Source organism: Tachypleus tridentatus, chromosome 8, assembly GCF_004210375.1.
Source record: "Tachypleus tridentatus isolate NWPU-2018 chromosome 8, ASM421037v1, whole genome shotgun sequence".
Classification (NCBI taxonomy): Eukaryota; Metazoa; Arthropoda; class Merostomata; order Xiphosura; family Limulidae; genus Tachypleus; species Tachypleus tridentatus.
Window position 1 is genome coordinate 95,911,785 of NC_134832.1, and position 14,873 is coordinate 95,926,657.

At 32.7% G+C, this 14,873-nt stretch overlaps 1 protein-coding gene across 7 annotated transcripts in view; it reads right to left on the reverse strand.

Annotated features, from left to right (window-relative positions):
- Positions 1 to 14,873, reverse strand: part of LOC143222992 (tRNA (32-2'-O)-methyltransferase regulator THADA-like) — a 200,513-nt gene that overhangs the window by 69,515 nt on the left and 116,125 nt on the right. For all 7 annotated transcript variants that reach the window (XR_013012601.1, XR_013012602.1, XM_076450318.1 and 4 more), the window contains 3 exons: positions 14,061 to 14,314; positions 8,393 to 8,502; positions 6,327 to 6,459 (listed from right to left, as the gene is read on the reverse strand). Coding sequence is in view for 5 of the 7 variants with exons in the window: in XM_076450318.1 (XP_076306433.1) it covers positions 6,327 to 6,459; positions 8,393 to 8,502; positions 14,061 to 14,314 (497 nt within the window). In the remaining 2 variants the exon portion in view is untranslated. The remainder of the gene's footprint in view (positions 1 to 6,326; positions 6,460 to 8,392; positions 8,503 to 14,060; positions 14,315 to 14,873) is intronic.

Here is a 14,873-nt window from a genome sequence, read left to right on the forward strand (position 1 = left end):
AGAGAGAGTTGTTCAGTGATGGCATTTATCTTTATACTGAAAAGTGCGACACTCAAAGCACAGCCCTGAGGGACCCCAAGTTCCTGTAGAAAAGAACAGGAAAGTGTCGAACCCACACAAACTTGAAATCTCCTGTCCATTAAAATTTTTTTAATAAACATGAGTAAATGGCCACGTAACACATATATATGGAGGTCTCGCAAAATGCCATGCCTCCATGTTGTGTCATAAGCCTTCTCAATGTCAAAGAATATTGATACAAGATGTTGGCGTTTCAGAAAGGCTTCTCTGATTGATGTTTCAAGTCGAATTAGGTGGTCTGTGGTTGAATGCTGTCGGCAGAACCCACACTGGGTGGGCGAAAGAAGGTTGTTTGATATGAGGAACCAAACAAGAAGAGCATTAACCATCCTCTCTAAGGTCTTACAGAGATAGCTCGTCAAAGCAATTGGACGGTAGTTTGAAGGAATCTTGGGATCTTTACCAGGTTTAGAGAAAGGTAAGATAATAGCCTGGTGCCAGGCATCAGGAAAAACATTTTCTTGCCAGATCAGGTTAAAAACAATTAGAAGAATATTAAGAGAAGCAGGAGAGAGATTGCACAGCATGTCATAGTGTACATCATCATGTCCAACAGATGTACTGCCAGACCGATGAAGGGCCATTTTCAGTTCCACCGGGTGTATAGGGACAATTATAGTTAAAGAGACAGTTCGAAATGAAAGAGGTGAACCCACTGCCTGAGTCTTGATGGCCAAGAAGGTGGAGGAACAAGCAGAAGTGCTAGATACCCGGCAAAAGCTTTCACCTAGAGTATCGGCGATGCTCCGGACATCAGCTACCTATTGACCATCAGAGAGTAAGATGGAGAGGGGGACAGAATTGTAGTGCCCACTGACCTTTCAAATCCTGTCCCATATGACCTTGAAAGTGGTGGTAGAAGAAATGCTGGTTGTGAACTTAATCCAAGATTCCTTCTGGCTTTGTCGTATTACCCACCAAGCATGTGCACTGGCCTGTTGGAAAGCGATGGGGTTCAAAAGTGTGGGACATCTACGGAAACTATCCCAGGCCGGTTTTTGAGCCTTCCGTGCCAAGTGGCAAGCAAGATTCCACCACGGACGAGGATATCATGGAAAACGTGTCAAGGTTTTAGGAATACAATGAGCAGCTGCTTGTATAATACAGTCAGTTACTGCTGCCACACCGTCGTCTATTGATGGCTGATTTATGATGGCAGGATCAAGTTCTGCAAGAGCAGTGAAAGTGGACCAGTCTACCTGATCCAGCTTCCACTGGGGCACGTGGGTAGGGTGGCATCGACCACAGTGAGTCTCTCTCAAAAGTATAGGAAAATGATCACTGCCTAGTGGATTATTGTTAACCCTCCATGAAAAATGAGAGAACAATGAAGGGGAATAAACTGAGAGATCAATAGCAGTAAAGGACTGACTAGGTGCACAAAAATAAGTGGAAGAACCAGTATTGAAAAGAGAAAGATTGTGATCAGAGAGCATATGCTCTACAGAGGAACCCCTCCTATCAATAACAGCATTTCCCACAGTGGATGATGTCCATTAAAATCCCCCAGGATTAGAAATGGAGATGGCAACTGTTCAACGAGAGAATCAAGGTCTGATTGATCATATGTCGCTCCAGGGACAGGTAGAGAGAATAAAGAGTGATGGTATGACCCAAGGAAACACAGATGGCTATAGCCTCCAAGAGTATGTTGAGTGACAAAGACAGGGTGGGCACATGCTGATCAACCAATAGTGCCACGCCTCCATGTATTCGTCCATCACACAGCCTGTCATTTCTGTACAGAAAAACTGCCGAATGGTGATTGTATCAGCAGGTTTTAGAAATGTTTCTTGTAAGGAAAGACATACAGGATGGTAGGAAGCAATCAGTGTTTTGATATCATCCAGATTAGAACGTAAACCTCGACAGTTCCATTGTATCAAGGTGGTCATTTTTAAAGATGGGTAGGCGAAGTGGCTGGAGAACCCTTCTGTTTACGACCACACCTTTTTTCCTTACTGTCCTTATTCGGAGGAGGTCTATCGACCTCCATGGATCCTGCCCTGGGTCGATTGGGCAGGTCTTTGTTGTTGGAAGGGGATTCCAGTGACTGAGGACGAGAACGAATGATTGTTTTGCATCGTGGGGTAGGAGAAAAAGATGTATCAGAAGAAATGCCTGTAGTTGAAACCGAAGGATGTGGATCTTGAGATTTGTTAGAACGTATGGGAGGAACAGAGATGGGTGTAGAAGTCGATTCATCAACCTTTTTAACCATGGAGATCAAAAGGCTTTTCATTTGTTTTAAAAACGATTCTCTTGGAGGCACAGAGACATCTGTCTGCACTCCCACCATAGTTGTGGAACGAAGTGCAGCAGCATATGTTCGAGATAGAGTGGTGGACAGCAATTTCCAAGCCTCAGGATAACTAATGTTATGAGTCGTTTTTAAACGCTGCACCTTTTTTTCCTCCAACCATTTTGGGAAAGAACGAAAGTAGGAAGGGTGGGAACCATTGCAGTTGACACAATGTGGGTCTGTGTGACACTCATAGACATTGTGGTCCTTGCCACCACAATGAGCACGTCAGGGAACCACGACAGGACGTCTTTGAGTGGCCAAACCTCTGACATTGGAAACATTGAAGAGGGTTTGGAATGTATGGCCATACCTTGCAAATTAGAGAAACTGCCTTGATGGTGGCAGGTGCATGTGGTGATGTAAATGTTAAAATGAGGATATTTGTCGGCAGTGTAACTCCGTCGTTGCGAGTGGAGATGCGCCTCACTGCAGAAACTCCTTGAGTGGATAGACCAGCAAGAAACTCTGACTTGGGCACGTTCTTCAAATCCCTCTCAACAATAACTCCTCGTGATGAATTCAAGGTAGCATGAGGGGTAACCTCAATAGATATATCCCCAATTGCCTTTGAATTCAAGAGGAGTTCACTATGCTGGGATGTGGATGTTTCAACCAATATGTCTCCAGATCGAAGCTTCTTTACTGACTTTGGAGACCCAGCAAGTCCCTCTAGTCCCTTCTGAATAAAAAAGGGGGACATTTGCCCTAAAAGTTTTTCTGAAAGAGAATGTAATATAAGAAAATGGGGTACAGGTGTTACAGATGTTGAAGATTGATGGTCAGAGTCTTCAAGACGTGGTCGTTTACCTATTGACTGTTTGTTCACTATTTTATTTAAATTTTTGTCCCATCTACAGGAATTCAAAGCCAAAGTGGTGTGTTAGGGTTGGACCCCCCAACCACCAGGATCCTCTCCTCCCCTTCACGGGTCACCACGCATGGCAAACACGTGGGTGGATGTTTAGATCCCAGAGGAGATAAACTGAAAGAACAGAACCTTCCCTGGGAAGTTCCCTCACCATGTACAGGAATCCACACTGAGGGGTGAAGTAGGATTGATAAAGGGACATAAATTATAGGGATGGGTAATTAACTTGATTGCTAAACATAATTAATTACCCGTGTACATTGTCTACAGCAATTAATGTCATGTAATATAGGTTATTAACCCTTCAATGGAGATGTGAGACATATTTCCCATTGTAATTCACAATTGCTGTGTATGACATGTGGGAGCAAAACGAGTTACAAAGTATTTATTGACATCCCACCTTATGTTTATATGTGGTTTCCCTCATTGTCTTCCATTCAGCCCTTCAGTGACCAACAAGATGCCTATGCAAATTATATGATAACTGAGTGCTGATCTTACCCACATCACTAAAGTAGTAAGTACTAATCCTAATTATTGGGTAAAAATACTTCACATGCTTGACTCAGATAGCTTAGAAAACAATACAAGTGCAAATGTGTGATGATAAAGAGGCAATGAGAGCCAAAAGGATCATAGCTCTTTATCTAGCAATGACAGTCAAGATGATGAACCTGCACCCAGCAGACAAAGGTGTAAAAAGTCTATGTGAGAGAGGTGGAAGCACTGGAAAATTTACATTCTACCTGCAGTACATGGGTTAATCTAAATTATTATTAAAACACTTAACTCATTCCACATGGGGTCAATTGATGTGATGAACCTTGAAACCAGAAAGTAACAATCATAGTTACCATACTACAGCTTTAATATGTTTTACATATCTTTCCAAAATTTGGCAGGCTTTCAATAAATATAATACGCTTTTGGTACACACAAAATCTTTCCATATCGGGTCAGATGATGTGACTGACTTGGTTGCAAAATAGCTATTACAGATTTCACATTATAAGTTTTAATGTGTTTTATATATCTTTACAAATTTCAGAAGGCTTTAAGTGAACATTAAAAGTCTTCGGTACACAACAAGTCAGATTTTTTTCATAAAGTATTTTTAGTAAAGGCTTGTCAATGAACATATGCAGGCAGAGTGCTGACTGCTTTGAGTGAAAGTGCTTTTCATGTTGAGGTTAAAAATACTTTGCATCTGAAAATTTTCAAATTTCATTTGTGTAGCCTTTAAAACCTCCTAAATAAATATCAAACTTTTTTTTCAGTAAAAATTTATGTTTTACCTGTTATTTTCTCTAAACTAACTCTACATGGAGTTGGTTAAATTGACCAAGTTTTTAACCAGTATGAAGAAAATAAATAAATAAATCTATGTTAAGCTTTTGAACTTTTTAGAGTGACTGCAGATTGCAACAGCAAATCACAATTGTTTAAACTGAGTAACATACATCTTTCAACAGTACACATTTGTTTCTACTTAAATTGTATTGTTTTATTGCTCTTTAATTCTTATCTAACTAATAATCCAGCCACAGACAATGCATAGCTCACTTTACCATATTGGTTGCTGAAGAAATTGAAGCCTACTTTTTTGATAATGATGGAACTAGTACACTAAATTATTATTTACTTAAATAATGCACCTAAGAATATGGAATGATAAAATTGAAAAAGCCAAACAATGTCCTCTAACAATTATAATCTGACTTTTTAAATAGGACTAGAGGGTTTTAAATCATTTCCCTTTGCTGCTCACCACAAAATAAACTTTAAAACTGAAGTTGAAATTGACACTACTTCCTTCTAAAAACACAGCATTATACATTATTTGATAGAATAAAATTTGGTTGTTTTCTAATCGTTATAAATGACATAGTATGAAATGTCGAGAGGATTTCCGGGAATTTATGAAAGAGAGGACGTAAAAGGTGAGAATGGCAAATCTGATTTTCTAGTTTACAACTCTGTAAACAAATACATTTGAAGCCCATAAAAATATATTATGCCTTAATAATATCTGTACTATAATGAGTAACTTGCATTAAATTCTATACTTCAGAGAGAGGAGAAAAAAAAATTATAGAAAAGGAAAGACCCAGAGAACAAATGTTATAATTCTCATAATAGTAGAGATTGAGGATTTTTTTATATATTTCTTTAAAACTTAAGAAGTTACAACTTATATAGTATTAAAACCTTATTTATAAACTATGTTTTGTTGCTAAGTTTATTTGTATACACTGAAAATAAAGTAGTGTAACTAAAATTTGAATATTATTCAGTAAATGGTTATGACATGCACAGTTTGAGGTACTTATGGCAAGAGGATTTATTAATACAGTTTAACAATATTTATGTTCTCTATTTTTTACCTTAAGACCTTGTAAACGTTTATTGTTACAAAAGACAACAGAGCAACATACAGTGGTCAACTTACTCAATTGTTTTGAGTGTGTTATACTAATTCATGTTGCTTTGCTATTACAATTTAACAGATAGTAATGACCTGATCTACAAATCAGTTTCAACAAACTAATGTTATCATAAGTAGATGTATTATCTTTTAACAAGGTAATAAACACATATAAACTAGTATGTATATAAAAATATGAATACTTGTAATCTTGTAAGTAGGTCTATGATTGCTTTAAATATATTATTTATTCACTTTAACTTGCAAAGACATACTACCTGATTTTCAATATTTACTACTTTGTTAATTTAAATGTGAATTTCAGAGAACATTATGTGCATGTTTATATTAAATATATTCATAAACATAATGCATAATAATTTTCTGCATTACTGGTTTAAATATAACTTTAAAATTTATTTATGTTTATTGTAATTGTTATACATTTTTTATTTGTTGTAAAACTAAAATTATGACAGGTATGTTCCAAACCTACCTACCACAGAGTAATTCATTTCATCAGTGTTGGAACACAACTGTATGCAAACAATCATTCATACATAAACAAGTATCAGTACTATAATAATTACAAATGTAAGTTATCATTCGTATATAAAAATACTAAATTTTACACTAAAACCTACCTGCACCAAAAAGGGAACTCCAGCACTACGACGTGTTGAACACAACTGTAAATTAGAACTTTCTCCTCTAATGACAGATAAAAGCTCTTGCAGCCACTTTTCTGGTAATTTTTGAAGAATACTGACAGGCATTCTAGAAAGGAGTACACTTCATATAAATATTTGTAAAACTACAAAATAAGTAATTTTTTAAACACAGTTAATAGTTTAGTCTCTACCTGCAGTAATTCTTTAAAAAAACTGAAGATGACCACAACCTATTTATTTGAAAATAATCATAAAGAAATGTACATAGATTATAAGATTGATAATGTAAATGTTTGTAGTACACAAGTATTGCATAAGTTGTACTTTATATGTATTTAGAAAAACATTTTAAAGTTATTGTAGTTAAAAAACTTAAGTTTATTCAAATAAATTTGAAGTTAGATTCTACAGAGGTTAATAATAAATTCAAATTAGCTATAACTTGTCAGAAGTCTTTCCAATTAAACTTGAAACACACAACAAAAGTAAAGATTATGTTTTCCTTGTCACTGTACATACTGACAAAAAAAAAAAAGAGTATAGAATTAATAGAATATACTGCATGAGACATCTTCCTTCAGCAATTACAACATGCAACCAGTCACACCTTACAAAACCCACCAAAAACATAATTTGTTATAATTAAAAGGTTTCAGATAACATCAACAATACTAAACTGAGAAACTTCTTTCTACAGATTTTGACTGTTTTAGTTCTCTTTACATTAACACAACCTGTCAACATGTCATTACTGGAAACCTTAAGAATTTTCAAAATGAAGATGAAGGATTTTGATGAGAAAAGGATTTAAATTTTGATAATACTGATAAATTAACTGGAAACACTAAAAAATATTTTGAGGAAGTCACTTCAATATGTAATATGACAGGAGTAGAAATTACAAAATAATTCATAATCAATTTTCATAATGGTTTGAAAGAGTAGAAGAATTGATGAAGAACAGAATCAGTTTTTGAAATCACTTTCATCTGATACTTTATCAAAAATATGAAAGAGAAATTTAAAAAATATTTAATTAAAAAATATGTAATATCAACAGAACACAAAATAGCCAGTGTTTTTATTCACAAACCATTCTATACTACTTCACTTTGTATGTAAGGAACTCAATTGCAAAGTACATTTGTAGAAATATTCCAGCAGGAGAAAGTTAGAGAGATATTAATCCATATATAAATATTGACAGTTACATGTAATGCAAACAAGCTAAAACCTTTGTAAGTCAAATCTACTGAAACATTCCAGCAATATCTTTACCAGACTACCATCACAAAAAATAAGTGTAACACCACTTAAGCTTGGAATCAAAAGTTATTTTCACAATGCTGATAAATTAATGATTTGCATACATAATACAAGATAACATTAATCACAGAAACTACCACTGCTTTACACTGAACAAATTCATACAAGAAATGTGGCAAATGGATATGAATTTTTAGTTTATGGCTCCCTAAACAAATAAGATTAAAGAATACTAACATTATGTTTTTCCCAAGTAATATCTTTATTATGATAAGTAATTTATGTTAAATTCTATACTTCTCAGAAGGGTGGTAAATAAATCATAGAAGAGGGAAAAACTATACAGCAAATCTCACAGTTCTCATACTTGGGAACACTGATGATTTTCATTAATATTTACTTATGAAATTAAAAACGTAAAACTTACATAATATTAAACTTTGATTTGTTAACTACTTTTGATGCCAATTTCATTTGTATACACTGATAATAAAGTAGCTTAATTAAAGTTGGAATGTAACTTCGTAAAAGGCTGCAACATGCACATTTTTGGTTTATCCACTGCTAAAGAGTTAATAACAATTCATGAGATGTAAAGAAAAATGAAACCATACAAGTATGCTTAACATCATTAACTGCATTTTAGTTAATAGTATAAATGTTTTATCTAAATCTGTTAAATTTTTATGTTTGTTTTCAGGCTACTTAATTACTAACAATAGTAATATAATTCACAAAACTAGGAAATACTACTGTTATCTGATAACAGTTACCTCCACAACCGATGGCAAAGTTTCCAAAAGCCAACATATGCTTGCTCAAATGCTCCTCTGTGCTTAACTTCAGACAGCTGCTCAGTGAAGAAGATACCAATTTCTATAATCTAGGGTAGGGATTTTAAATCAGGTTAACACTCAATATTAAGAGAAGTTTAATGAGCCACTCTAAGTATCTTAGACAAATATCTAAAATTCAAATATAGATGGTTCAGTATATTATACTAAAACTATTTTGTATATACAAATCAATAAGTCAATAGACATTTGTGGTAGAACAGCATACATCAATATTTAATGTTTCACTGATAGTGTGATGTCAAAGACAATTGATAATTTTTGTAAGAGGCACGTTACAGCCTTTTACTGATGCAAAACATTCATATATTTAGATCATAAAAATGTGTTGAAACTAGGAATTTAAAGTTTCCAAGAGTAGGATGTTCCTTGGAATTAATGGTATTGGAAAATAAAGGAATATGAATCAACTTAGAATACCAGGTCTGTGGATTATGGAAAACATGCACCAGAGGAGCAGTGTATTTTAGACACGATAACATTGTAGTGGAGTATTTTACTGTGTTGAAGGACTAATGTCAAGGTGTATTGTCATCAGACAGAATATGACCAAACACGGCAAAATGCCTATAGTGGCCATGTGAAGTATTAAACTCAACCTCCATATTCTTATAGCATGATTCTCAGGTATTCTTAAGTATTGTTTCATACACCTACTTTATTCTTATCTATATGTAAATCATATACTAATTTTTTGTTTACAAAAATCTTTGTTTTTCACCATTACATTCTTTTAAATGCAACCATTCTTTATTCATTCACTGTTTGTAAATCATAATTAACTGCAATAAAACTTAAATCATCCCACTAACATTTGATCTAATTCAAAGTATAGTTAATACAAGTATAATAAACTAAACAAAAATTCTATAATCCTTTATTATAGTGTGTCATATATTGTCTTTTTCAAATTATAATCAGTCTGATTATTGAAATCAAACTACAATAATTACATTTGGATTACTTCATTACACGTAATGAAGCTACGGTTTTATAGCAAAATATAATTGTTTAAAAATATTTCACAATTAATCTTCATTTTTGATCTTTAATCAGATAAATTTTGGTACATCACTTATAATGGCACAAACATATATGTAAAAATTCCTCAACAGTAAGAAATATAATTTGATATTGTATCCATTATAATTATCTAGTACAGAAAGAAAAATCAAGAGTTGAATCTTACAATGTCTTGCAAATGTTTTCTTTAGGAAAAAAAAAGTGTTAACATTTTTAGGATCAGTGTAACCAGAAGGAAAATAGAAAACACTTGCAAATAAAAAGTATCTTTACCAACAAACTCATTAGGGAACTGCCTGGGATGAAAAAATACAGAATACATGCAAAGTTAAAGAACTTTAACCAGAGAACTCATTTTACAAGATCACTTGTTTTAATACCAACTTTACTGCTGTATCATACCAGTTTTAAGTGTTCAATGGAAGAGAAAGGGACAGAGTTTATTTTTTTCTACAATACAGATTACCTGTTGTTTTTAATGAAATGAACAGGATAAAAATATTTCAAAAACATGTAATTGGATATGTACAAACAAGTTCTTAAAACAAGAACACTTGTAAATAAGAAAGGCATGAACTAAGCAGAATGCAACTTTGTTTTCAAGAAGCAAACAGAAGAAAAAGTACTTTGTACTTTAAAATATTGTAAAAAGAGTAGGATACATAAATAAATTATAATAATTAAAACAGTGGTAACCCAATTTAAATATTACTGATGGAAGGCTCCAACTTTCTGGCACTTAGTAACAGAATATGAGGGCAAAAAAAAACTAAAAACCAACAACAACAAAAATAGTATATTAAAGCAAAAATGGCACTCTCAATATTTTGTAATGCAACATAATGATAGAAAGTGAATAGGTTATTATAAGAATTCATCAAAAAACTACTACTGCTAAAACTAGTGAGGTTTTCTGTCTTAGAAATAAAAAAAGACAGTTTCTCACAATGAAGATAATTCTTAGAGGAAAAATCAGACAGAAAGCAAAATGTATAAATTTAGTTTTAATTATTTAACTAAATGATTGAAAACTGATTCAAATGTTCAAAAGTTGTTGACCAAAATTAGAAAAATAGCCTACATACAGTAAATATTTCCAAAGAGAAGGAAAATCACATCAAGTTAATACAGATGTCAACAGAGAAGGAAAATCACAACAAATTATTACATGTGTCAATACTTACAAGGGAAGAAAATCACATCAAGTTATTAAATATAACAGAAAAGAAAAATCACAGCACGTTATTACACATGTCAGTAGAGAAGAAAAATCACAAGAAATTATTACAAACATCAATAGAGAAAAAGTACCAATACAGTGCTTTCAATACTCTTTCATGTACAATTCAGTGTTTGCTTCTGGTTCAAGAATTTCAGCATAGCTAACTTTTAAGATAAGTTTACATGATTCAAAATAGTGCTCTCCTGGAAATAACTGGAAACCTCTTTACATCCAGAGAGGGAAATTTTTTTAAGTCTATTAAATATTTGCACCTGTTTGATGTTGCCAAGAAATATCTTGGAAAGGACATCCAGTATGAGTTGAATTGTTGTCAAACAAAATACAGCAAATATGCTGTATGCTGCAAAACAATTTCAAGTATTAACTGATTGTGCTTGACTGTACTCCAGACATAAATCACACAGAAGAGTCATTTGTATTTTTTTAAGCTGCTGAATCATCTGTAACTGAAGATTGAAAGATCAATGTCAGTGAATATTTTCTCAGATTTATGCCATTAAAATACATGGGTATTACTGATATACTTGAAGATTTACAAGGTCTAGAATTTAATAAAAAAATAAAGATGAGAAAAAATGACATTTTCCAAATATTATTTAAGAAACTAAAAATTCATAAGTTTTTTTATGCATATCTTGAGACATACACACTCTCAATTTTCATGTTAAACAATGTAGCCAACTGATGCAGTGATGTTTTTTTCAGTTGATTTGTAGCATGTACACACACACACAAAAAAAAAAACTTTTCTTTTTCAACTTGTTACTTGAAAGTATTGGAAGAGCATCCTTTTTAATTATATATGAATTCATTGAGTGACAAGTGAAAGAGAAGAAGAATTGATGCTTTGGTCTACACTACAAAAGACCAATACAGACCAAGTACGAGCCAGTGGACAAAAAATCAATTTCACACACACACAACAAAATCACTAACAAAATGCTAAGTTTCAGATCTGTCATGTCTTGCAGTATAATACAATTTTTTGTGCAAGACAAACCTTGCTAACAAGCATTTCCAAGATAGTAATTCTTAATGTATCTTAAAATGTTGTGCAACCATAAAAATGAAAAAAAAAAATCAACAGTTCTCTACTGATGAAGGCTTTTCAAAGAAACTGGTGAATGTAAGAGAGTTTTCTGAAGAAACGAAAATCACAAGAATATTTTCATGAGAAACAGCAAATTCACTCTTGAAAAAAGGAAGACAGTTTTCAAAGGAAAGTTACAATAAACTTATCCTTGATCCACAACTAAATTTGAAATTAAGTTTATGTAGCAAAACAGTCAACAGTTCCAATTAATTTGTGGAAGCAAGGTTTCAGCTAAAATGAAAGCATAGTTCATTATTTTCATTCTGCAGTTTCTTGAGCCAAGTCATACATACATCAAAAATGCACTTAAAGCACTTGTTGAAATATTAAGTGACTCTCCAAGTAAGCTTTTCTGATGGTGAATTACCTGATGTTAGTGATCAGAACTGTGTGAAAAACTGCAGGATGTATCATGAAGAATAACTAAATTATCTATGGAATACATAGATTCACAGAACCTGTCACACTCAGGTTGTCACTTCCTTATGCTCTTACAACAAACTAAAAATTCTGTTAGTTTTGTCCATCATTAGTGCTTGTGGTGAAAGAAGCTCTTTCCAAATTGAAACTGATTAAAAATCAAATAAAGAGATCTGGTTGGACTGACAAAAATTTCAATCAAACATAAAATATATAAAAAAGTAAACTTAACACAAGCACAGACTGATTTCACCTAAATAGAAGCAAGAGAAATGAAATTTCTATAAGAAGACTTTGGGCTGGCATGGAGTAACATAAGAACTGCTTCTGTAATATTTCATCAAGTTAAAGCTCTGTTATACAAACTAAAGTAAAACTGGGATGGGTGAAGCAGACAGAAAACTTGCTAATAGCAACAAAACTTCTGTGCCTGACAAGATCCTTTAAGATTTAAATAATTTTACTAAATATACAAAAAAAATTAAACATGCCTGAATTATTTTTAAAATTGTCCTATTCTATTGTCTGGGTTTCTGAAAAATATTCCTAACTGTTTCATCTGTAGTGGTTTTTTAAAATTATAATTAATAATTATAATGCTGCAGACACTATTGTAAATACACATATCATTTACTCTTATAAAACAAAGCATTTCTGACTAGTAAAATGGTGATTCAATGGCTTTGAAGAGCTTATATTGGAAGGAAATAAGAACCTAGAAAATTTTAAATAATGGAAGTCTTGCCTTTTAAGAATCAAGTTTAAAAAACCTGCAACCTTCATAGGAGATTGTTTAGCAGTTGTGCACTGATTTTGGTGCAGTATACCAAGCCATTTTTGCTGTAGGCTTAAGTGTTTGAATGGTTTCAAAGAGAAACTAGGCCAGTAATGACAAAAGATTAATACAAAGCTCCTTCTCTTTCTTGAATTAACATAAAAATAGCCCTATGACCTGAGTAGGAGGTTCTTTAGTAGGTTTGTCCAGGTTTGAATAAAATCCTTAGAGCTGCTTTTTTCTTATGCTTGTGAAACAAGAATAATATGAATAATAATATGAAGAACAAATGGATGAATTTGGAATTTTGTCTAACAATAAGAAAATCAACTTTTTGCTATTATCAATATTTTAGCAGCCTTAGCAATTTGAGAAAGATCTTAGAATGTACATTCAAGAACAAGACAACTTTTTAAGGTGATTTTTACCCATATGGTATACTAAAATTTCAAAGAAATTTCTGGAAAGATCCTGTTATGAACCACTGTTGTGGTTTGTGATTGTCAAACCACCTACTTATTACAAAAATGTGTTATATGAATGTATCTTTAAAATTGCAAAATATTAATGACTTTTACATCAGTAGTATCAAAATGTGAAAAGATAAAATAGCAGCAGATTAAATGTTCAAGATGTTTATAAAAAAAACAAAAACACCATCATCATCACTCCAGGTATAAAGAACAACATATATTTATCAGCTTAAACACAATCACAGCAGAATAAATTAATTTATTTTATGCAACTACCAATGCAGATTTAACAGAAAACAAAAGTATTTATCAAATAAAACCATATTTCTGTACAGTTGTTTAAAAAGTACCTATATCAAAATAAGGTCTTCCCTTTTTCAGTTCCCTTTTCAAATTTCACTATTCTTACCTGTTCAGATGTATCAGTCCATTCTCAATAGTTTTACTAGTTCTGATGTGATCAGCCCAATACCAATACTTTTACCTGTTTAACTGTTGTGAAACAAATTTCAACATTCTTACCTGCTCATATACAATAAGACAGATCTCAAGATCCTTACCTGTTCATATGTGATCAGACCAATCTCAGTATCTTCTTTTTCAGTTATAATTGTAACATTCTGGCAAATATCTCCAAACAAGAGAGATACTTCTTTATGTGTGCGCCAGCTACACAAAAGTAATAACTGTGATGTTACTGCTCTGATTTTCACACTGTCCACCTTCAAATCACAATCTTCTTCATCTGTAGTGGTTATTTGAAGCTTATGTCCAAGAGCTCTTTGGACTGTTGACTTAAGTTCACACACACTTTCTAGGGAAAGAAAGAAACACAGATTTAATATAAGAAGTACATGTAATTACATCTATGCTATGCCCAAATTCATTTTTAGATGTCAGTATTTTAGTATATCTTCTTTTTTTTACTGATGTATTTGATTCACAAAAAAAGTCACTCCACACTGAGTAAGTTACTACCAATAAGTGGTTTGAATGTTTTGTACATTGAAATACAATAATGCTACCAATGGTAATAATGCAGCACTGCTAACATTTTGCAGAAACAAAATAAGCACTAAAATTTCCAGATAAAAATAATTTTAATGGTAAAATCAAGAGAACTTATGCACCAATAAGATGTCTAGGAAGCTTGAAACAACTCTGATAGGTTTGAAAGATATAAACACAATAAATGCAAAGAGGATAACAATCAACATAAAAATGAAACAAAAAAAAGTAAAACCTTTTTGAAATACATCATGTTTAGAAAAAATGAAGCACTAACAAAAATGAATGCTGAAAACCAACAAGGAAACAAAGTATCATGAAATCATGCACTAGCCCTACAACCCAGGCAAAATAATTTAGGCATA